This window comes from Tetrao urogallus (assembly GCF_951394365.1).
Source record: "Tetrao urogallus genome assembly, chromosome: 1".
NCBI classification, from domain to species: domain Eukaryota; kingdom Metazoa; phylum Chordata; class Aves; order Galliformes; family Phasianidae; genus Tetrao; species Tetrao urogallus.
This window is the reverse complement of record NC_136813.1, coordinates 111,486,165-111,507,433: the sequence shown is the minus strand read 5'-3', so window position 1 is coordinate 111,507,433 and position 21,269 is coordinate 111,486,165. Positions and strand designations below refer to the sequence as shown.

Here is a 21,269-nt window from a genome sequence, read left to right as displayed (position 1 = left end):
CCCACACCAAGTTCAGTTCTGTCTGTGCTTTGGCTTTCCTAATCCTGTCTCTACACACACAGACAAAAGCCCTGTATTCCTCCCAGGCTACACAACCCTGTTTCCACTTCCTGTACATTTCCCTCTTTTCCATTAAGCTGCAGGTCCTAGCTCAGTGTATAATCAATGGAAATCAAGATGTTACAATCACAATATAGTCAAGAGAGTTAGGCAAAGTGGACAATGATAACAAAAGAGAATAAAATGGAAGGCTTACCCTTCGGCTGGGCTCACCACAAAACACCAATAGAGGCGATCTCCAGAAGAGATCCTTCCCCACTGGTAGCCAGCTCTTAAATAGGTCTAGGAACAGCACAGCCTTCACCTGCCTTCACCTGTGCTCCTCTGGCTGGCTCATGGCTCGCCTCAGGTGATCAATCAGAGGTTCAGGCCGTGACTCAGTAGTTCCCATACACTCAGGCATGCTGTTCACCTGCCTCTCCTGCTCAGTTTCTGCTGGGGGATGGAGAGCTGTTGCATTCTCAGAACGGTGTCCATAAAGACCTGCCAGTTCTGTTCTATACCCATGTCCTTAAGGACAGTTTCCCAGGGGGATCCCATCCAGTGATTCCTTGAGCAGCCAGAAGTTTGCTATCCTGAAACTCAGGCCTGCATTCTTCAATATCACAAACTCCACGAGGCCATGGTCACTACAGCCCAGGCTGTCTTCAATTTTCTTCCCTAATGCTTTTCCCATTCTCTCCTTTGTGCTTGTGAGCATCAGATCCAGTAGGGCTTCATCTCAGGTCGGTCCATCCAATACCTGGACTAGGAAGTTATCCTCAACAGATTCCAGGAATCTCCTGGATTGTCTGCCAGCCTCCATGCTGCTATCCCAGCAGATATTCAGGTGGTTGAAATCCCCCATCAGGACAAGAGCCTGGGAGCACAACACTTCCTGCAGCTGAAGCAAGAAAGCCTCGTCAATAGATTCCCCTGACCAGGTGGCCTGTAGCAGACCCCAACTACTAGATGCCCTTTACTGAACCGATCCTCGATTTTAACCTACAAGCTCTCAACCTGATTATGGCTGTTTCTCAGACATGGCTCTTTGCAATCTATCCACTTCCTAACATAGAAGGCAACTTCCCCGCACCTCCTATCCTGTCTCCCTTCTGAAAATCCTGTAGCTTTTAATCAGAGTATTCCAACTGTGGGATTCATCCCACTATGTTTCCGTGATAGCCATTAGGTCATACTTTCTCAATTGCACCACGGTTTCTAGCTCCTCCTGTTTATTTCCCAGCTGTGTACATTGGTATAGAGGCACTTCAGTTTGGCTGTTGGCCTCACTGAGTTCTCAGAGGAGCTTTCCCTAATACCTCCAGGACAAGTCTGGGTGGTTAACTCAGTAGGACCAGCCAATGCAAGTAAAAATGAATAGTCCTAGTTATAAATCTAAGGTTTATATAGATGAAGAATTCTAGTTACTTCAGATGATTGCTGTATAAGACTGTTGTTTATTATAAAGATCAGAGAAGTTTCTGCCATGTGTATTAATGTTAAATCTCATTCTATTATTATTTCATATGAAAAGAGAAAATCAGTGCAGTGTCTCTTTATCACAGTAGAGTCACAGAATGGTTAAAGTTGGAAGGAACCTCTGAAGGTCATCCAATCCAACCCACCTGCTCAAGCAGGGACACCCAGAACAGGCTGCCCAGAATCATGTCGGAGTGGCTTTTGAAGATCTCCAAGGATGGGTGTCCACCATTTCTCCCAGTTTTATATTTTCAGCAAACTTGCTGAGGGAACACTGCCCAATCATCCAGATCACTGATGATGCTTAATGTAGTTATTATTACTGGATTCTGAATATAGAATTATTGAGGTACTGCCTGCAGGTGAAGCAGGACGCAAACAAACTCTAACCAGTTTTGCTGCACTTGGCTGTTTAATTCACAACTCTTACATGTAAGTGTCACTTCTCACATTAGTGCATCTTCATCTTGAGTTGGGGAAGATTATTCAGCTAATGGCAAAGTTTTCTGAATTGACTTTGGTAATCTGGATTACTGTAAGGTCTGGATAGGATTTGTTTTGAATTCATATTGGCTTTTTATTAAATTCAGAAGCATATTGTCTTTAATTTTGCTACCTACTCTACTTTGAAAATTCAGAACTTCGCTGCAGTCAATTAAGAAAGAAATGGTTGGCATTTTGACATCACTTTCACATATTGATAGGATTACATCTATATTCTAGAACCTATGTTCATGAAGGACTACTTCAGTGTTCTTCATAAATGTTATGGAGTTATATAAGAAAACTGCATTGTTGTAAGGATGATGTCAGAAGTCTAGATTTCTGTACAGTAGTGTTAATGTTACAGTAAAGATCTTAGATACAGTTCCTTTGTCTCTATACAATTTGTACAACATGTAAAGAGAGTCATGTATCAAAGCTGAGATACTCTCTGTATTTAAGGAGAGACAGCCCCAATTACTAATCTTCTAACACCCACAACTGATCTACACAGTCTCTGAATGCTTTCTGAACTACTTCAACGTCTCATGTCAGAGAAATTCATGATCAAGTCATGGGAGACAGGGGAAGCCTTTTTTTTGTGCTCCTTTGCCTTTTCTGTGAAGAGTTAGAGAGATGGTTTTGAAGATTTTAAAACCAGAGATTTTTCAAAATGCTTTTTTAGAATCACTAATTTGTGGAGATGTTATGGAAAAGAAAGCTAGTATGGAAAGAGGGAAAGTTGTATGACAAGCCTCTTCCCTACTACTTGTGTTGGGGAAGACCGCGTGTCACTGGGGAAATCCTACTAAAATTGTTTTTCCTTTGCAGATCTATAAGAAGAAGGTGAATATGAACAAACAGATTATGTCTCTGAGGGACTTTAAGGTTTCTATTATTGAAGAAATCAAGTGTTTATTGCAAGAATTGAAATCCGTGCAGGCAGCATTAGATTTATCAGAACGTCTCCCTCTTCCCCTGATTCCTCAATTACACCCAGATGAAGTTCCAGAAAAAAGATTTGAGTATGACCATGACATCCTACTGAAATTCAAAGAGAAGCAGGCAGCCAAGGCAACACTTCAAGAACAATTGGAAGAGTCTCCCTCATCTGGTGCATTTAGGAATAATTTTAAGTCTTCCTATAAGGAAACTGGCTCTCTCCAACAGACTGCAAGCTCACACACGATGAAAAGATCGTCATCTATGGTCACCGAGCAGCAAAAGATTTTTGTAATTGAGAAAGCAGAGCCAACAGAAATAGAACTGGAAATTTTAAAGAAGGAGAAGATAAAAAACCTATACTTGCAGAAGACCTTAATTAATAAGGTAGGAAAAAATATATATTTCTTTCATTTTGAACAATCTCACTAAGAAATAAAACCCTTTCCTTCTTTTCAGAACTGCAGCTACACTGTTTATCAGAACTTCTGGAAAATGCTATCTAGTGTAAATCAGTATAAACTTGTAGCAGCAACCTCTGTTATCACTTGAAAAACAGGTCTTAGTTCTGTGAAATTCTGAACTCAGTGGCCAGGAAAAAAAAAAGAAAAAAAAAAGTAAAATGTAAGAAATTATTTCAAAAGTGATGAATAGAAAAAGTGTAGTATCACTGCAACTACATGGATTCATGAAGTTCTCAGCTGTTCAGAAATATGAGTAGTACAGTAGCCCCTCTGGTTTCAAAAATGGTTTTAAGCCTACAAGGGTCACAGAAAGCTTCCTTAAAAGGCACATCTATGTGCAGAAGGCATAGCATGATTAAGCTAACTTGACGGAGAGAAATTTTCCCTAATGATACTTTCTGTAGCTTTATATGTTTAGCTCCAATCCTAACACCTTCCCCATTGCTCATTTGCTTCTCTTATGCTCCAGATCAATGCACTGGTAACCAACTTTGATGCTGAACTGCGCTTTCTGCGGCACAAGAAACTGCAGCTAGATGTGCAGATGAAATATGCTGACTTGAGCTACATCACTTGGTTTGAAGAACTGCTTATCCTGAAGAATGCTGAGAAAAATGAGAACATTCTCCAGGGGCATGTTAACACCCTCCAGAGTGAGCAGGAGGCCATGCAAGTATGTAGATTATGTGTCTTTGCAATTAACAGTACTGATAATGAGTGGCCTAAGCCAAAAGGAAGATGTAAAATAAACGGGAACTTTTCTTTGCTTCCTTTTTGCACTGGTCCAGCATCCAGTGCTAAATTCTGGAAAACAAGAAACTCAGTCATCAACCATGATGGTAGTTTTAGACTTTGAATCGTTAATCTTTTCACGGTCTTCATGATGTGGAATCAGTGACAAGTCATATTCATTAAGAAGGTTCTTCTAAGGTTTGACTGACTGGAGCATAGGTTCAAAGAGTGCTAGTCAAGTGTAGCATCTCCAGGTCTTCATTGATATGTTCTATCTACATTGAAGTTAAAAGTTTGTGCCTTTTGACTAAAGAGAGTTTTTTTGTTGTTTAGTCAAAACTGAACAGCTGCCTTGCACAGATGGAGGATAAAAAGTCTGAGATTGTAAAACTTCAGGAATGTGAGAAAGCTGTTTATGCCAGCTTCCAGGCATCCCTTGGAGAAAACAATGAATTTGCCCACTTTCTGACCAAGGTTCTGAGGAGAAAATTCAGCTCCATGAGAAAAAAAGTAGAAAGAGAAACAGGTTAGAGATAACTGTTCTTGTCTTTTGGATTGTTCACACATACTTCCATGTAGTAAAATAAATGTGCCTCAGTCTATCTGGAGCCCTGGGTGCATGCAATGCTAGACACAGTTCAAAACACCAAATAGATTGGACTTACCCAAGTTCTGGTTTTTTTTTATACCAATCTGTGTTCTGTGGGAGCCATCCTGAAATATGACACTGGTAATTTAGTCTCTAACATGATTACATTTGGTCTGATCACAGCTGCTAGAATGTACTTGCTATAAGTCAATATGTCAATACTGAGGATTGGTAATTAGTATGAAGGAGAGGCAAAGCTTTAAATAGCTGCTTCCTATGCTGAACCAATTGGAGCTAAGGAAAAATGATTAATCTGCCACATTCATGACACTCTTCTTTAATCTGCCTATTGATTAATGAGAGATCATAGACCTAATCTGCAATAATCTATTAGTCACACGACTAAACAAATTATGAAAGGATTTAATTTATCTCAGGTTTTAATCTGTAAAGGCCTAAGCAGTCTAACTGAGCTAGAATGCCTTGGCTTTTGCTTTCACCTGAGACATGGCTACCAAAAAGCACAGACAACAGTCATGTTTTTGTGACAGTTTCGTGCTTCTGTGTATTTTGCTTGGTTGTTTAATCTCTATAGTGTCTCAGAATGATAAACCTACAAGGTTGTTTTTTTTTTTAAATTCCAAATACTTAACACACATACAGAGAGGAAAAAATCATAGAAGAAAGTCCCCAAAATATACCTATGTTAGTGCATTTGGCACTACAAGGTGAGGCACTACAGGGTGCTCTCTCTCCCACACTTTTTTATTTCTGTGAAATTATCAAATCAGTGCCATAGGGGAAAGGTGCCTGAATCTGTGTATTGCTAAGTGATCTCGTGTGGGTTACTGGGGATGTGTTCACTAGCACATTCACATAATGCACAGCTAGTGGATTTGCGGGCTATCCTACAAGTCTGCCATACTGTCATTTTCTTCCAGATGAAAGAGATGAGAGTAAAGAGGAGAGTGATGAAGAGTCCAGCTTGGAGAGTGATGAAGAAGATTCTGGATCTGAAGATGAAATCTTTGACATCTCTGTTTGCCCAGAGAGTAGCTAAGCCATCATTTCCTTGGGTTGACTACTTGATCAGCTTTAGAGCAGTGCTGTGCTTTTAAAAAGGAATTTTTTCATTATTCTCTTCACATCAATGCCAAAAAGGGCCAGAATTTGTGCACTCCTGGCTGCACCATTTCTCCCCAGTAAATCTCAGTGAAGATAAGGAAAATGTTGATGGTATAGGGTACCATAATTAAAAAGTTTGGAAAAATAAATCTTAGCTAAGCGCTAAGAATTATTTTGTGTAAAGAACCATTTGCCATTTCACAGCTGTTTTCTGGGGAGAAGAGGCTCCTCGTAGGAGTAGAGCTGGAATGAGGCTGTAGTTGCTCTCTGGAAACCTTCTGCCAAGCTTAGCTGGATCCTTGCTTAGGGAAGTTATGTGGGGACCCGGCTGCAGCGTTGAATTAAGCTCTTTGTTACCACCTTGTGGATTTATGCAGGAATTGCCTGCTGCTAGGCTGCTCTCTATTTGAAAAAGTAATGGCATTACTTTGCAAAATTCTCTTGACTCATTCATTCATACAGCAAAGGAATCTCTTTTTTTATTTTTTAAGATCTTTGAGTGACATATTAGTGAGCACTTAACAACACTGCTTTGTTTTCAGTTCAAATTTACCAGCAAGTTAACTGAATCTGATTTTTTTTTTTAATAGAATTTTTATTAACTTCTTGCTCATCTCTTTTCAATGCATTACTGGAAGTACAGCATTTTTACTTTTTCTTGAAAAAATCCAAATTACTCATTTAATGGGGAAATGACACGTTGCATTAGCCTCTTCATATTTGTGTCTTTAAGTGTAATTCTTAGCCTTTATTGGACTTTTTTAATAGGAACTGATGAGTGTTTTGTGCTGACAATGCTGAATTGATTGGCATGACAGATACCACTGCACCAGCCAGAACTTTGCAGGTCCTATGAACCACAGCTTTCTTTACAAGTAGAGCTAGATACACACAAGAAGATCACCACAGAAAGTCCATCGTTTATAGTTAAAGATGCTATGGATAAATATCTACATGTTCACATAACTAAAGATTGTATTCTAACATGTTAATTACCAGGACTAACTGTGTTACAAAAGCTAACTTTTGCCTTAATGCTGGCTTTGATGTGTTAAGTTTTACTTCTGGAAACAAAATGTCTTGACTGAATATAAAGAAAAAAGATCCATCCAAGACATTGGCCCCTTCACAGAGGAATTTGGTCTACAGGGCTTTTGTTTGAGAAAGCCCTAAGGAACCAAGGGCATTATAGAGAATGCTGGGAAACCTGCACCATCAGGGAAGCTACTAAATCAAGCTTGAATTGTAGAGTTATAAGAAAACTAAGCTATCTTCTGATCCTTTCCTTCTCAGACTGTGATAAGGCACTCTTCCAAAACACCATCCAGCTCCGGGAAAAGTGGTTAGACATTAAGGAAGCTTTAATAAGGGAGAAGAAAGTTGCTGCTAAACTCAGAAAGGAATATGATGTCTTAGTCAAAAAGGTATTGTAGTGTTTTGTTCTCAGCAAGCATCAGCTGGCTCCAGTACAATGAAAATGTGCTATTGATTTTGGCTAAGGCATAAAAACACAGTCCGCACCTTTTAAGAGGCCTCTGTTTGGGGAGATATCTCCATGCTAGCACACAGGCAGGAGGCAGCTCACTATGGGTCTCCTGTCCTCCTGAAGAAGGCAAATCAAGTTGGTCTGACCTTGGCTGCTAGGGGACCTAAGTTTTAGATTCCTCACCTAACAGAAGCCAGACTCTGTGATTCAAGTGGCACACCTGGTGTAGCCTGGCCCCCCCTGTGTACAAGTGATGGGGATGGAGAATATAAAGGGTCATCCTAACTCAAATGCTTGCTAGAATACATGCATAAAAATGCTCCATTTCTATCTGTTTCTTTTGCTTTTGGTTATTTTCTTCTGCTCTTTGTCATAGTAATTATTGAATAAACTCACTTGGTGTGAGTTTTCCTTTCAGCTTTTACGAGGTCCTGCATTCGTCAAGACATTTGATTTATATTAAATCAAAAATATCTTAATTTAAAGGGCTTTCTGGGATAGAGAAAGAGTTCTGCCAAAATGCCATTATGCAAGGCTTGCTTTTATTGTGTCTCAAAAATGTCCCATCAAATAAGCTTAACTTACAACGCTTTTTTGTTTTGCTTTTAAAGGCTTTCCTACGTGCCAGCTGCCACATATTCACCCTGGGGTCTGACATTTGATTCTGAATTGTTTCTCATGCAGAATCACATTTCCAGGCATGAAACAATAAAAAATATCTTGCAGACACTGTTGATCCAGAAGCGTTTTGTATGCACATTAAACAAAGCAGCTGTCTCTTAATACATAAGAAGTAGCTTCGCAAGTAAGAAGATACTTATGAATGTACCTGTGTAAAGTATTCATCATAGAATTCTGTTTGAATACATAGACGAGCCTCATGTTAACCTATGAAACTCATCTGTCACAATCTGTACCAAAAAAAAGAACATTTTTTTCCATGCTGCTTTTCCTTCAGGTCAAGGACTCTAACATTGAACCCTGTTGTCTGCATATTTGAATAATATAGGATTTTTGTCTGTCCACAATTTATCTTTCTGCAGGCAAAATCAATAGAATCCAGTCTGAAAACAGCAGAGAAGGAACTTGACATCTTTCAGTGGGAAAAGCAGCAGAAGCTGAATGACTTATATGTAGTTGTGCCTTTGAAACTCCATCAGGTAATTCACGATTTTGTGTGTTTATCAGTTTTACCTTTGGCAGGTTCAAATGGCCTATGTATATCTAAACAGTGGTGTCACTGGCTTTTGAGGCCTTTGATTTCCTGATCCACCACTGTCTCCTTGGAATGACAATGGCATTAATTGAACGTCATGTTTCCTCTGGGTTTGTTTTTGCTCATGTAAGGACAGGTAGAGTCAGTACACTGATGAAATGTGTGTTGCCTTCAAGTGCTTTACAGGTTTGGAATGGAATATTCCTTCAGGTCTATGCCTACTAATAATCTCTTGAGAAAAACAAAAACAACAACAAAAATAACAACCAACACAATAGAAACAAGCAAACAAAGAAACAGCTATTGAAAGTAATGGGAGTTTTGCCCAATTCAAAAATGCTGGACTGCATACAATGCATTCATCTATGCAGCTGTTATCCCAGGGATGATAAACAGAAAATGAAGGGGAAAACTCCAGACAATGCTGTAATTTCCTCTGGGTTGAATCTTGTCCTCAGAGAGATAGGCCTCTGCCTGTAGTGGCTTGTGCGCTTCTGAGGCAAGCTCAGCATCTCTGTCTTTGTTTTATCTACCTCATTAAAATGTTCCTAAGAAAGACAGAAGACTCTCAACAGGAGTCCCCCACTCCATTTTTGTTCTCAGTGTTACAGAAGAGTAATCAGCTTCATACATAGGGAGCCCTCATAGCTCTAATCTTTGAGCTCTGCTGTGTGGCAGTGATTTCCTGGCCCCAAACATGAGAGTTGTGCCCATGCTATTTCCTCATTCATTAGTTTGCAAACTCTCACACATTTTTTATCCAGAACTGTCAACAGCACCCTAAACAAGTCAAGTCAGCCTTGCTTGTGGCTGTTTCTGGCAGGTGGAGTACTTCTTTAATGGGGAGATACCCAGGGACTTCTCCCAGGCTCTGGTATTTACCAACCAGTCCCTAGAGTGTCTGCAGAAGAGAATTGCGGACTTACATCACGAAAAGATAATGCAGAGAAAGATCTATAAGAAGGCCCAGAAGCAACATAAGCAGCTTGTCCGGGACAAAAAGGAGATGGAGATAACTATTCAACGTGAGTAACAGACTTCATACTGCACAGGTTTCTTGTTTCTCACTGGCTGTGACTAAGTCAGCAGATCTGTCTTTATGCTCACCCAAATGTCACATCTGGTCACTGCAGAAAAAGTGTATCAAGTGGACTGTTTGGGTGAAGTACTGGTAGTTCTCCAGCACTGTAGAATCACTAGGCTGTGATAGGTCAGTTTAAAAAGCATTTTCTTCGCCGTGTAACATAAGAGGAATTAAAAAACCTCTCTATTAAAACATTTACATTCCCAAGAACCAGACGCAGATATGTCGAGGTGTCTGCAACATCTGAACCTCCTCTGCCAGCCCGCTGAGGCTTTGGTATGGGGATGGCTCGCTGGCATTGGCTGAATGTGGCTTAGTGATAGCTCAGGTGTGGTCACAGGCAAGAACAAATGGCAGTATTCAGTTGTGAGCTCTATTGAATTCACGTGAATTGTTTATTATGGATCGTATATGACAACGCTCAGGCAAAAAGTTGGGGGTATGGAACAAATTCTTATTAACCCATGAAAAGCAGTTCTGCCACTTGTGCCTTGCCTCTCCCTTTAGATCTGGAAGAGAAATGCAGTCAGCTGATGATGCTGAAGTTTGGCCGTGTGGTTGATTTTGAAGCAGTTCAAGCACGCTCTGTTAACATACGCCTGGAAGAGCTGAAATTGCAAATAATAGAGAAAGAATATGAGCACTCCCAGGAAATTAACGAGTGTACGGTAAGGTGCAAGAATGGGAGGAGGGTGTATGTGTGTTCTATTAAGTCTTCATTTGCCTGGGGCTGAATAGCTACACTAAAGTTTTCTCAACATATTCATTTTTGTTTGATTTTTTTTCACCTGTCACCAACAGGTGTCACCAAAATGTCCAACTTCCATGACTTCCCATCATGACTCCTACCTTTGCACTGCTGCTGCTTCACATCCTATTTTCTTATGCAGGCAGTCGATGGCGTCTTTATTTTTAAACTGGCCTCCAGTGCATTTTTCTGTTTCAGTCCCTATGAGAGGTTCTCCCAGAGTGCTATCCTGCAGGTTTCAGCTGGCAGTCAGTATCTACTGCCTGCTTCCATCATATTTGTTGATGAATTATTTGAGTACAGTGCACCCCTGGCTGATGCCTGGGACACTAGACTGTGCAGCATGAAAAGTGCGTGTCCTCCTGGGATACCTAAGGCTCAGCTGCTGTAGTGCAGCCAGGCAACAGTCCCAAGCTGTCCTTACAGAATGCTGTTCTTTTCCGACACTTTAAAAATATGTAGACAAAACAATTGGAATGCAAGAGTATCCCAGAAGAGCCAGAAAATATCTCTGAGTGAGTATCGTGCCTAATTTGAATTTGTTTGACTAATATTTCACCCCTGCCCCTCCAAATAGGTTTTGTGATTTCTACCTCTTCCTGTTAATGTCAGTTGTCAACATGTTTTGGGCTTACTTTTTGCTGTGGGAAATGCTCTGCTCCTTAGAAAAGTTAGTCTGGTATCCTTCAACACAGCATACATCTGGATGTGTTGCAAGGTTTGCATAATGGACTCCAGAAAGTAAGAACTGTGCTGCCCACTCCTATGCATGTTTGCACAGCGTAATACCTCATGAAAGGAGAACATTCAGATCTGCAGTTCTTTGCTCTCCTGGTTGTCTTGTGTTTGTAGCTATGCAAAGAACCCCTGTCTTCCTCCTTGATTTGGGTGTGAGAGCTGCATTTCAAATTGGAAACTCATAGCCTTAGCCTCCTCTGTTTGTCACCTGTGCGGGCTTGTGGCAGGGGTAGGTGCCAGTTTGGTACCTTACACACGAATGGATTACTATGTGCCTAACAGTCTTCCCTTTCCCATACTTTTGCCTACCTGCTTTGCCAAAATGCTTTGTCATTTTCAATACTAAGAAAACAACAAAAAGAAAAAAGAGATAAAAAAAGCCACCAACAACAAAACAGCTTGCATGAAAGGCATCACAGGATCACTTGTATGCAGGATCAGTTTGTTGTTTCCGTCCCTTCTGTGATGCATATTCAGCATAGCCCTCGGTCCCCATTTCATCCTTCTTATCCTCACTCCTCCTAGTTGAACTTTTTATTTCTTTCTAGAAAAGAATCTCAGACTTAGAACAGAAGCTAATGATGCTGACAAAAGAAAACACCATAAAGGTGAGGCAGCTGAACCAGTTCTGCCTTGAAAAGCAACAACTTGAAACTAAGCTGGATTCACTGAAGGATGATCTGGTAAATTTCTAAGCTACTGTACTACATGCAGGTTTGGGACTGTTAGAAAGCTGAAAGCAGTTCATCAGCCCTCACCATCTCCCTGGTCAAAAATCCTGCTGTGCAGTCAGCCATTCAGGCTGATGTTGCCTAGTGGCAAAGGCAGAATGGCTGCTCCAAGTCTTCTCCAGAGAGGAAAATGGATGAACTGATCCTGAAGTAGGCCACGCTGTAACTTCTCTGTTAATTTCTTAGCTGCTTTCTAATACCGAAGTCATCTTATTTCTAATTAGAAAATGTTTTGCAGAAAGTCAAAATTATTCCTTTGGTACATGGAAACAGACAAATGAGTTGTTTTCTTTCTCTTTATTAGGAAATAAGGCAGCCATTGGTAACAGACTGAGCCAAAGATAAAGGCCTATTACTCTGTCTTCCAAGTAGTTCTGACTGAGGAATGGAGCAGTCACTGTCCCACTTCTTGGAATGCTTCACTTTGCCAGATGAAAAAAAATCCACTGTTAATTCTTGCATTTTTTATAGGTGCAATTTTTCTTTCTCCTTACAGGGAGTAGAATTTCAGGGCCCCCGAACTGCTGATATTAAAGAGAAGGCCAGGATGGAGTCACAGCTGAAATGTTTGGCTCATGACGAAGCCATCCTAAGAGAAGAAATCAATCTTCTAAGCAGAAAAGATGGGCATTTAATTGAAGAACTCAGTCTCTTAACCAGGAACAATCAGTTTCTACAACCTTCATCACCACAGGACTTGGAGGCACCAGATGAAATATTCCCTGTTCTTAAACCATGAGAGGTAACTAGCAGTTCAAGTGACCCTTAAAAGCAGGCATTGAACTATGGCAGTAGTAAATACTTGCAAGTGTGAAATTTATAGTTTTGGTTATACAGGGATTTCACTGTAAAGGATTAAATTTGTTTCCTTTATCCAAAAATGGCTGTAATGGTGGGTAGGGAATTAAAAGTGCAATTGCAACCAGTAAATGATGTTGTCAGTCCATTGCAGAGCTTTGCACAAAAGAGATGCTCTGTGTGTGCACACGCCTGTTATTAGCTCTCAGTACAAAATGGCTTTTGAAGGCTGGAAATGAGAATGTTTCACATGGCCAACTTTATCTACAGCATCTGGGTTCTCAGTAGCTGGTACAGGAGGTCTGTCTTAAGAGTGCATCTTGTTACTTGTTGAACATTCCCACTGCAATGGCAGTTGTCTCCCAACTGAGTTAGGAATATTGTAAAAAGAGATGGGAAGCACGATGCTTGGGAAAGCAAGGGGACCTTTTTCCTCAGGGCCTACAATGCTAGAAAGGTACGGCACCAGTGAGAGCCTTGACCCTGCTCTGTGGAGGTGGGAAGCTGCACTCCAGTGCAGGATGCCCCATTTATTTGGAACAAGAAAACTATAGCAAATGTGAAGTCAGCCTGTAATTTCACTGACTTACATGCGTTAGAGAGTAGAGCTAGTCTTTGTTTTCTGGTTCTAACTTTTCTTGCATTTGAGATGTTGACAGTGAGTGATCACAGACAGTGCTTACTTTGTCTTACTATCAAGTTTCTTTAACCTCCAAGTGGAGGGGTTGTGATGCAATGTTCTTCCATTGCAAAGTTTCCGACAGCACACAAACCTTTGGGGTCGGTTGCTCTTTTTTAATTAAAAAGCTCAAACAACCTGCAGCTGCTCTTGCTTCTTCTGCCCTCTCCGTCCCTGCTCATTGCTTCTGTTTGGTGCACCTTCAGCCAGGATCCAGTTGTGTCCCAGCCAGGCACAAAAACTGCTGCTGTTGGCCCAAGTACAAGCAAACGAATGATATTTGTGCTGCCTGTCTTCAGCGAGTCACTGTGAAGGTGCAGACTGGGGCCAGATATTTGGGTGTCCTTCCCAAATCTCATGTAGCTATCCTTACATGTAAATGAAAATTTTCCCTGGCTCTGCTCCCCGTGAGAGGTTTTATATCACTCAGTTGGCATAGATAGCAGCCAGCCCTTTTCTCCTAAGCTCAGCATTGAAAAGTTTCACATAGATTAGAGGAAAACTATAACTGCAAGAAAGTGTCACCTTCCCTCAGGAGTCCTTTTTGCCATGTTTCCGCAGGGAAAAAGAACGTAGATCCATTCTGTGGAAGGTTTTAGCATACAACCAGCCACAGAAAATACGTAAGCCTTTATTTTAGTTGTTAAAGCATGGGTTTGTCTTTACAGATATGCAGCTGCAGATGGCGTCTATGTGAAAGTTTGTTTACGTTGATTAGGCAGAGTGCAGAACTCCAGTCCACTCACAGGAGTGCGTTCCTGGGACATGCCTTCCTGTGGGCAAGGAGAAGCCCTCGCCGCAGGAGGCTGATTGATCTTGGTGGCAGCAGCTTCGTTTGGACCCATGTCTTGCAATATCCCTTGTGCTGCTGTTTCTGTCTTGTGCTCTGATGAACAGCCACAGGTAGCTGCTGCTTTGTTTCTCGGGCCCTCCTGTTGCCTTGCTGAAGACGCCTTCTGTCTCCATAGCATTATAAAAGGCACATATACATCTATATACAAGTGCATAAATATATAAATAGAGGTGTTATACAAAAATAAATACCCATTCTTTTTTTCTCTTTAGAATAAGTCTTTTGCAAAAGGCAGCTTAGTCCCTAACTGATAGGAGAGTGAGTCTCTAAGGGCCTCAGCGATAGTGAGCTGCTGTTCAGATGTCCTGGTAGGTCCTGACTCAAAGATGTGAGCACTGGAGCCTGGGGATGGAGGTCTCCTCTGGACTGGCAGCAGTCTAGTCTTTCTACCTCTTCCACTGGCACTAGGCCTAGGCAGAACGGGCTTCCTGAAAGGCAGAGGAGTGAGAGAGAATTAAAATGTGTACAGAAATGAAAGATACTATGATAGCTTTCTAGTCAACAGTCCACTTTATGAGGATAGATAGTCTGATCAAAGACAAAGGACTGCATTCTAAAAGTCCTGGCTACAGGGGAGTTTTCTCCTATGCTCGTATGCAATGTGTTTGATCCACGCTGCAGGAGGGATGGATCAATAGACCATATCCTAGCGGGATAGACTCACAGAATTTTTCAGGGACCTTGCCATTTGACCAGCCTGGAAGATGAAAGGTGAAGGACTAAGTGACTAATCTCTGCAACTGCAGATGGGTATGCATCCTTCCAGCACCATATATGCCATCTTACGGAGAAATGAAAAATCTGTTTTCTAAAAGTGGCCCAGGCAATTTACAATCCCAACTGCTACTGTGGCCTTCTCATGCTATTCTAAGAGACAGTCCATGCACCACAGAACTGAGCACGAACAAAGCCATCAAGCCTCCTCTACAGTGAAGTTTTCCTTCAAAATAAGACCAAAACAATGAGATGAAGCAAGCACTGAATTTTCCAGACCACTGACCACGGTGGAACAGTGGATCTCGTCGAGGATCCAAACTGGGACCTCCCACTTTATTGCCCATTGCTGGATGATGCAGGCCAATGAAGTGCTCTTGAAGGTGTGGACAGTCATCTTGTGGCTGGAGAAGTTGGTGAGTGGAATCATCTGGGAGGCTGTACAGGAAAGAGCTGTCTTCTGGTCTTGAATTCGGCAATCTAATGAGGCAGACAGACAAAGAAAGAAGTTCAGCACTATTCAAACATATTTCCTCCTTGAAAGGTACGCTTCCTGCAGCATCTCAGCCAGCTGCACTGATAAAATGACAAACCATTCCTAAACAAGGAGAAAGATGGATATACTTGTGGAGTGGGAACGAGGTGATGCGAATTGGTATCTGTGATTCAAAACCTGATGAGTGCCACAGAAGCTTGGAGGAGTTATGCCTCCTGGGGAGCATGGGAATAATGACGTGGCGTCTGAACATGAGGCACTAAGTGTCTGCAACTCACCAGATCCTGGACTTCTCTTTATCAGCATCCAGCCACAGATGTTAGTTTCTCTCATTGTACTTTCCAGCCAATGCTTAGGAGCACAAGGAGGAAATGGGAGAGCCATCTCTAAAGTGAAATCACCTCTCTTTCCAACCATTAGAGGAATGAGGTGTGTGAAAAAGAGCTTAAACCAAAAAGGCTGAATGCTGGAGCATAGGTTTGTTTCCCAAGTGAACTGGAACAGACAAGGGCATGTTTGCACAAGCCATCCTAAGCATGTATTTCAATGGGCCCCACATGATCGACTGTTTCATCCTTCCCCTTGGTAAGCCAGGACCAACCTGGTGGGCTGGTAGTCTCGCTGGGCATTCCCATTTTGCAGCACTCTCGCCTGCAGCAAGGCATTGGTCTCGTCGTGTGACTGGAATGAGAGAATGGATCTTAGCAGAGCAATGACATAAAGCAGCACTAAGAGATTGGTGCTGATTTCTAGCAGAACCTGAACCACAAGCCAGAATGGCGAAGTTCTTACAACGGAAGGTGGAAAGAGCTGGAGCTGTTTCTTTTGTAACAGAGTAGAACTAAGCACTGAAAAAACTCAGATTACTTATCGCTGTATCACTGGCTCACGATAACCGATTTATACTCTCTGCTGTGGCACTGCATTTATTTTACTGTGAACATACGGAATACTCAGCATAGTCAGTCCCTGGGTGCTTTGCTCAGGAGAAACAGAAACCATTGCCATTAGGAGTAGTCTTTGCTCACTACCTCCTACTGCCCCAGGATGCTACCTCATCACAAGTCATTGGGAGACCTTCCTGCTCATCCCAGGTCTCACGTAACTTCACTGCAACAGGGAAACTTCAAAAAGGAGCCAGTTTTGGCACTTCTGTGCGCTGCAAAAAGTGTCAAGCATGTCTGGAGAAGCCCTCCCATGCAACCATGGCCATGGCTCATGTCAAATCAGCTGTTAAATGAGGGTGTGGACATACCTGCTGCATGTCATCTGGACTGTAATCTTGGGTCTTTGTGCTCACATAGTCCACTCCTGCAGAGGGGCAGATGCCGTTCAGATGTGCCCCACTGGCATAGGGCTGCCCATTAACATAGGGATGTCCGTTGGCACGAGGAGCAGAAATGCCCCTCAGGGGCACCATTGTGTACTGGCAGGATGACACCAGCAGTCCAGCTCCTGGGAAGCCCATGTCAATGGTTTGCTCTGCAGAAAGAAGAACAAGACAGTCTGAGGCCAAAAGCAGAGGTAAAGCTGAGCTTCCTGAACTGAACTACTGAAAATGATAGTGTTAGGCTGTCCTGTCAGGCAGGTGTTTTGGCACACTAAGTATCCTCAGAAATAAATGATACAAAAGGGAAGGCAGTGCCCCTTTCCACCTCTTCTAAGTCCCAGGGTTCCTTCTTAACATGGTAAACAAGATAAGGGATGAATGTTGGCCTTTTATCTTGATGGGAGGGTTCCATTGGACATTTGGAACCTCTGCCCTTCTTTCCCTGCTTCCCAGAATGCGCAGCGTTCACGTTTGGATGTTTGATCCAATTACATCCAGGATCATATCTAACCCACAAGGTTACATCTTGTAAATCAGCCCTCAAGAAAGGACCCTTACTCTGCTTGGACCAGGCTCTCCAAAGGCAAAAGGGGATGAAGGCCACGATGAGGAGTACGATAGAGCCCAGCACGACGCCTACGATCAAGTATGGTAGGTCGCTGGAACGGGCCACCATGGCTCCTGTCCCCAGGCCACTGTGCCCACCGCTAAGTGGGGGATGCTGCTGAGGTGCCACTGTTGAGGGTGGAAGACGACCCGGCAGACCAAGAGATTTTCGAGCTATGAAAGGAAGAGACAGAGAATGAGATACAGCCATACAGGCAGGAGGAAGAGCAACACGCTTAAGAAATACGAGTACTGGTGTGGGTGTATGCACATAGTTAGCAACAGCATAACCAAGCCGACCTGCCCTCTTCTGCCCCGTGCCAGAGCTTAGATGACATGCTGTCAGGCAGAGATGACTCCTGCCTTGCTGTGCTCTGGACAGCAGCAGGGACAGAGTGCTGGGCTCCCACATGTGCCCTGCAAAGCTGCTCACCTTTGGTTTCACAGATCATCACATTGCTGAACTCGCTTTCACCACCTTCATTGAAGCATTGCATCTTGATGTCATATGAGGTCTCTGGCTGCAGGTGGCTGATTGAGTGCCAGTATCTATCTCCTGAGGAGAGAACACACACACAGGGTGTCATTAGCTTCCTGTGTGCAGACAACACACCTCTGCAGCAGTGCTAGGTGGAAAAAAAATAATCCAGCAGGAGCCTTGTGCCTTTGGTACACAGGGCTCCTTCTGGGCACATCCTCTTACAGGAGGAACCAGCAGTTATGACCAGTATCCAAATATCTCCTACCTTCTACCACATCCTTCTTGTAGTCGCTGTCATTGTCACTGTCTGTGGGGCGGTAGTAGATGTAAAAGCCATGGATGGGAGTGTTATTGTTGCTGGCTGGGATATACTGCAGAAGAAGAGCAGAAATTAGCAGAGATGTCTGTGTTGTCAGATCCATACTGTTCTGGGTGAGGAGCAGTCAGGATAAATGGGATGGAACAGGAGAAAGTCCCAGCAGAGGATCTCTTCCTTGTCTTGCCACTGGTTTTCACAGAAATTCCTCCCAGAAAAATTCCTTCCCAGAGATCACTGATGTTTTACACTCTCACATCTTGCTTCTGTCACACAGCAGGCAGGCCATTAATTTGGTTCTGTCCACCCCATCATTCTATACTCTGCTTCCGTGATTCTTCTTCTCTGAAGCATCAGATGGTTTAGGTTGGAAGGGACGTTTAAGATCACGTACTTCCAACTCCCCTGCTATAGGCAGGGACACCTCTCTCTAGACCAGGCTGCTCAAAGTCCCATCCAGCCTGGCCCTGTATGCCTCCTAGGAGGGGGCATCCAACCTTCTCTGAGCAATCAGTTCTAGTGTCTCACCACCCTCACAGTAAAGAATTTCTTCCTAATATCTACTCTAAATCTATCCTCTTCCAGTTTAAAGCCATTTCTCCTCATCCTGTCGCTACATGCCCTTACAAAACATCCCTCCCCAGCTTTCCTGTAGACCCTCTTCAGGTAATGGAAGGTCCCCCCTGCTCAAGCCCTCTGATCATCTTCATGTCCCTACTCTGCCCCTCTTTTTCCTCAGCAAGTTACTCAGCTGGGCAAGGACAAACACACCATCACCTTGACTTCAACAAACTCATGGCATCCAGACAAAGTGCATCTATCCTGCTATGAACCAGTGATTGTAGAAGTCACATATTTCTGACGACAACTCTGCTCCTCCCTCATCTGGGGCTGCGCTGCCCCAGCTCCATGTGCTCTTGCAAGCTTTCATCTAGTATTTTATCAGCTAGTGTGTTTAAAATAACATCACTGCCCATCCTGCCCTGGAGCAATTTTGAATCAGATGTTGGGAGAGAAGAGTGTGACACATCCCTCTAAATAAGCTCTAAGCTGTTGGAAACACTTGGATCTGGGCCTGTGAGCCAAAATATCCTGCCCACTCCTAAAAGTCCTCAGGGCTGGACTGCTGTACACGATTACCAGCACTTAGAACTGCTGTTTAGCAAGTGAGAGTGAAGGACATGTCTGCTGGAAACTACTGGGGCAGACAGAGGTGCTAATAGATTCCAGGAATTTGGTCAGGAAAGCAAGCAGCCACCCCACGCATTGTTGAACAAAATGGTCAAGAACCAGAGGTTATCCACTGAAATGCCTCCCATTTACAATGCTGGATTCAGATTAAAAGGTTTCCTAGGCTCTGACTTCCTGCACTTCTGCAAGCCCAGCCCTCAACGCCTGTGACAACTCTAGGATCTCCAATCCATCTGTGCTACTGACAAGCTCCGGTGTGGCAGCTTCGAAGATGTGTGAGCTGGGCAAGAAGCACCTACACACTTGCTTTTTGCAGAGATCCTTCTTTCTCCCCCACAAAGCTTACCATCCACTTCAGCATGATGGTGGTCTCATTAATGGCATCTGTGAAGGTGATGTACGGTCCAGCCACCGGGCGCTCGTACACTCGGTTGTTGTGCCCAGACACCACATATGGCCGAGATGCAGCACTGGGCTCACTTTCTCCCAGGATGTTCAGTGCTCGGACACGAAACTTATAGGAAAACCCTTGGGAAGAAACGGGGAATAAAAGAAGTTTCACTAACACGGCACTGATGTATTTCAAGAGTTCTATTGTCAACAGAGGCCTGGCTTTGGAGAGGGGGCTTTGTCTTCTCCAGAAAGTGAAAAAAACTACAGAGATGTTTTGTTTGAAGTACAAACACATTTCGGCCATGTGATAGACAGAGTCTGCTTTTATTTGTCTCTCCCAGTTCCTGTCTTGTTGGTCTAGAAGTCATGTAGCAGTTATGGGACATGGGGTAGATGGCTGGATTCAGAGATGCCAGAAATTTGCCTTTACCCTAAAGCAGATACGAGATAGCATCCTTCCTCTATTGCACTGAAATTAGCTACATAAATCTCAGATAAAAGTTCTAAGCCTAAGCCGTTTTAACTGGGACATCCTTTTTCTGCTCTTTAAGTATGGGTAGGTATTTTGCTTTTTAAAGCTGTCCCATACAACAATGCCTTTTTTTCTCATGTGAAGTTCAACGGGAATTGCAAGTCCATCTGTCTTGCCTGTGGCTACAGAAAGAAAAGTTCTGTCCTATCTAGTAAATTGCAAAAACAAGACACTAATGCCTTTAGTAACTATGTCCCATAATACAGAAAAGCATGCATGAGCCTCCCTGAGGGAGGTCAAATCTATGCTGGTCTCTGCAGCTGGAGAAACTGGAGAAGCATTTGCAGCACTTCCCCATACACCTAAGGCCGGAGCTGGGGAGGCTTTGTTCTGCTTACACATGCCAGGGCTGAGTACGACGTGACAGATGGTTCACCATCCTACAGGGCACGGCTTTCCTACAGACCCCACGAAGCAGAGAACTCTTGCCTACCTTTTTCCAGGTCTGGGATTTCCACAGAGAGGCGAGAGGGAGGAATGTCACTGGTGGCCAGGACCCAGTCTCCCGACTTCTTTTGTTTCTTGTATTCCACACGGAAAGACTGGATGGGAAATCCACCGTTCCCACGGGGGATCCAGGTCACATACACAGATGTCTCTGATGCCATGGAGATGGTTGGACGATCTGGTGCCTCTGGAGCTGCAAGGGCCACGAGTGGACATCAAGACACTTTTAAAATGTCTGGAGGATGCTGTAGCTCAGAGGGATTTAGGTGAAGGACAGCCTGCATCACTAAGTCCCAAGTGCTCTTCATTAGAGCTGGGACTCCCAGATCCTCACTCCTTTCAGTTTGTGTTCTCCAAATATCTTTTACTGCTGTTTGTATCTCACCCCTTTTTCCCTTTCCAGCTCAAGGAAGGTGTGTGCACCCATCACAGAAGAGACACAATGAGAAGTGTGGATGAGAGTCTGGAGATAGAATGGGAGGCCTCACTGACGTGGGAGCAGCAAGCAGGGGGAGATTGACACTGGGGACAGAAAAGAGACAGATGGGGGTAGGAGATGAAAACAGGAAGGGCC

General features: G+C 43.2%; 2 protein-coding genes across 2 annotated transcripts in view; one reads left to right on the top strand and one right to left on the bottom strand.

The window, feature by feature from the left end:
* Positions 1-12,598, top strand: part of CFAP44 (cilia and flagella associated protein 44) — a gene marked incomplete at both ends in the record, with an annotated part of 44,595 nt that extends 31,997 nt beyond the window's left edge. The window contains 10 exon segments of the mRNA XM_079549941.1: positions 2,836-3,333; positions 3,880-4,083; positions 4,476-4,668; positions 5,673-5,783; positions 7,150-7,280; positions 8,386-8,502; positions 9,382-9,583; positions 10,150-10,310; positions 11,677-11,811; positions 12,356-12,598. Coding sequence (XP_079406067.1) covers positions 2,836-3,333; positions 3,880-4,083; positions 4,476-4,668; positions 5,673-5,783; positions 7,150-7,280; positions 8,386-8,502; positions 9,382-9,583; positions 10,150-10,310; positions 11,677-11,811; positions 12,356-12,598 — 1,995 coding nt within the window.
* A 1,834-nt stretch (positions 12,599-14,432) lies between these two features.
* Positions 14,433-21,269, bottom strand: part of BOC (BOC cell adhesion associated, oncogene regulated) — a gene marked incomplete at both ends in the record, with an annotated part of 43,294 nt that continues 36,457 nt past the window's right edge. The window contains 9 exons of the mRNA XM_079542097.1: positions 14,433-14,613; positions 15,186-15,383; positions 16,001-16,080; positions 16,655-16,881; positions 17,288-17,509; positions 17,769-17,891; positions 18,082-18,187; positions 19,670-19,851; positions 20,682-20,888. Coding sequence (XP_079398223.1) covers positions 14,433-14,613; positions 15,186-15,383; positions 16,001-16,080; positions 16,655-16,881; positions 17,288-17,509; positions 17,769-17,891; positions 18,082-18,187; positions 19,670-19,851; positions 20,682-20,888 — 1,526 coding nt within the window. The remainder of the gene's footprint in view (positions 14,614-15,185; positions 15,384-16,000; positions 16,081-16,654; positions 16,882-17,287; positions 17,510-17,768; positions 17,892-18,081; positions 18,188-19,669; positions 19,852-20,681; positions 20,889-21,269) is intronic.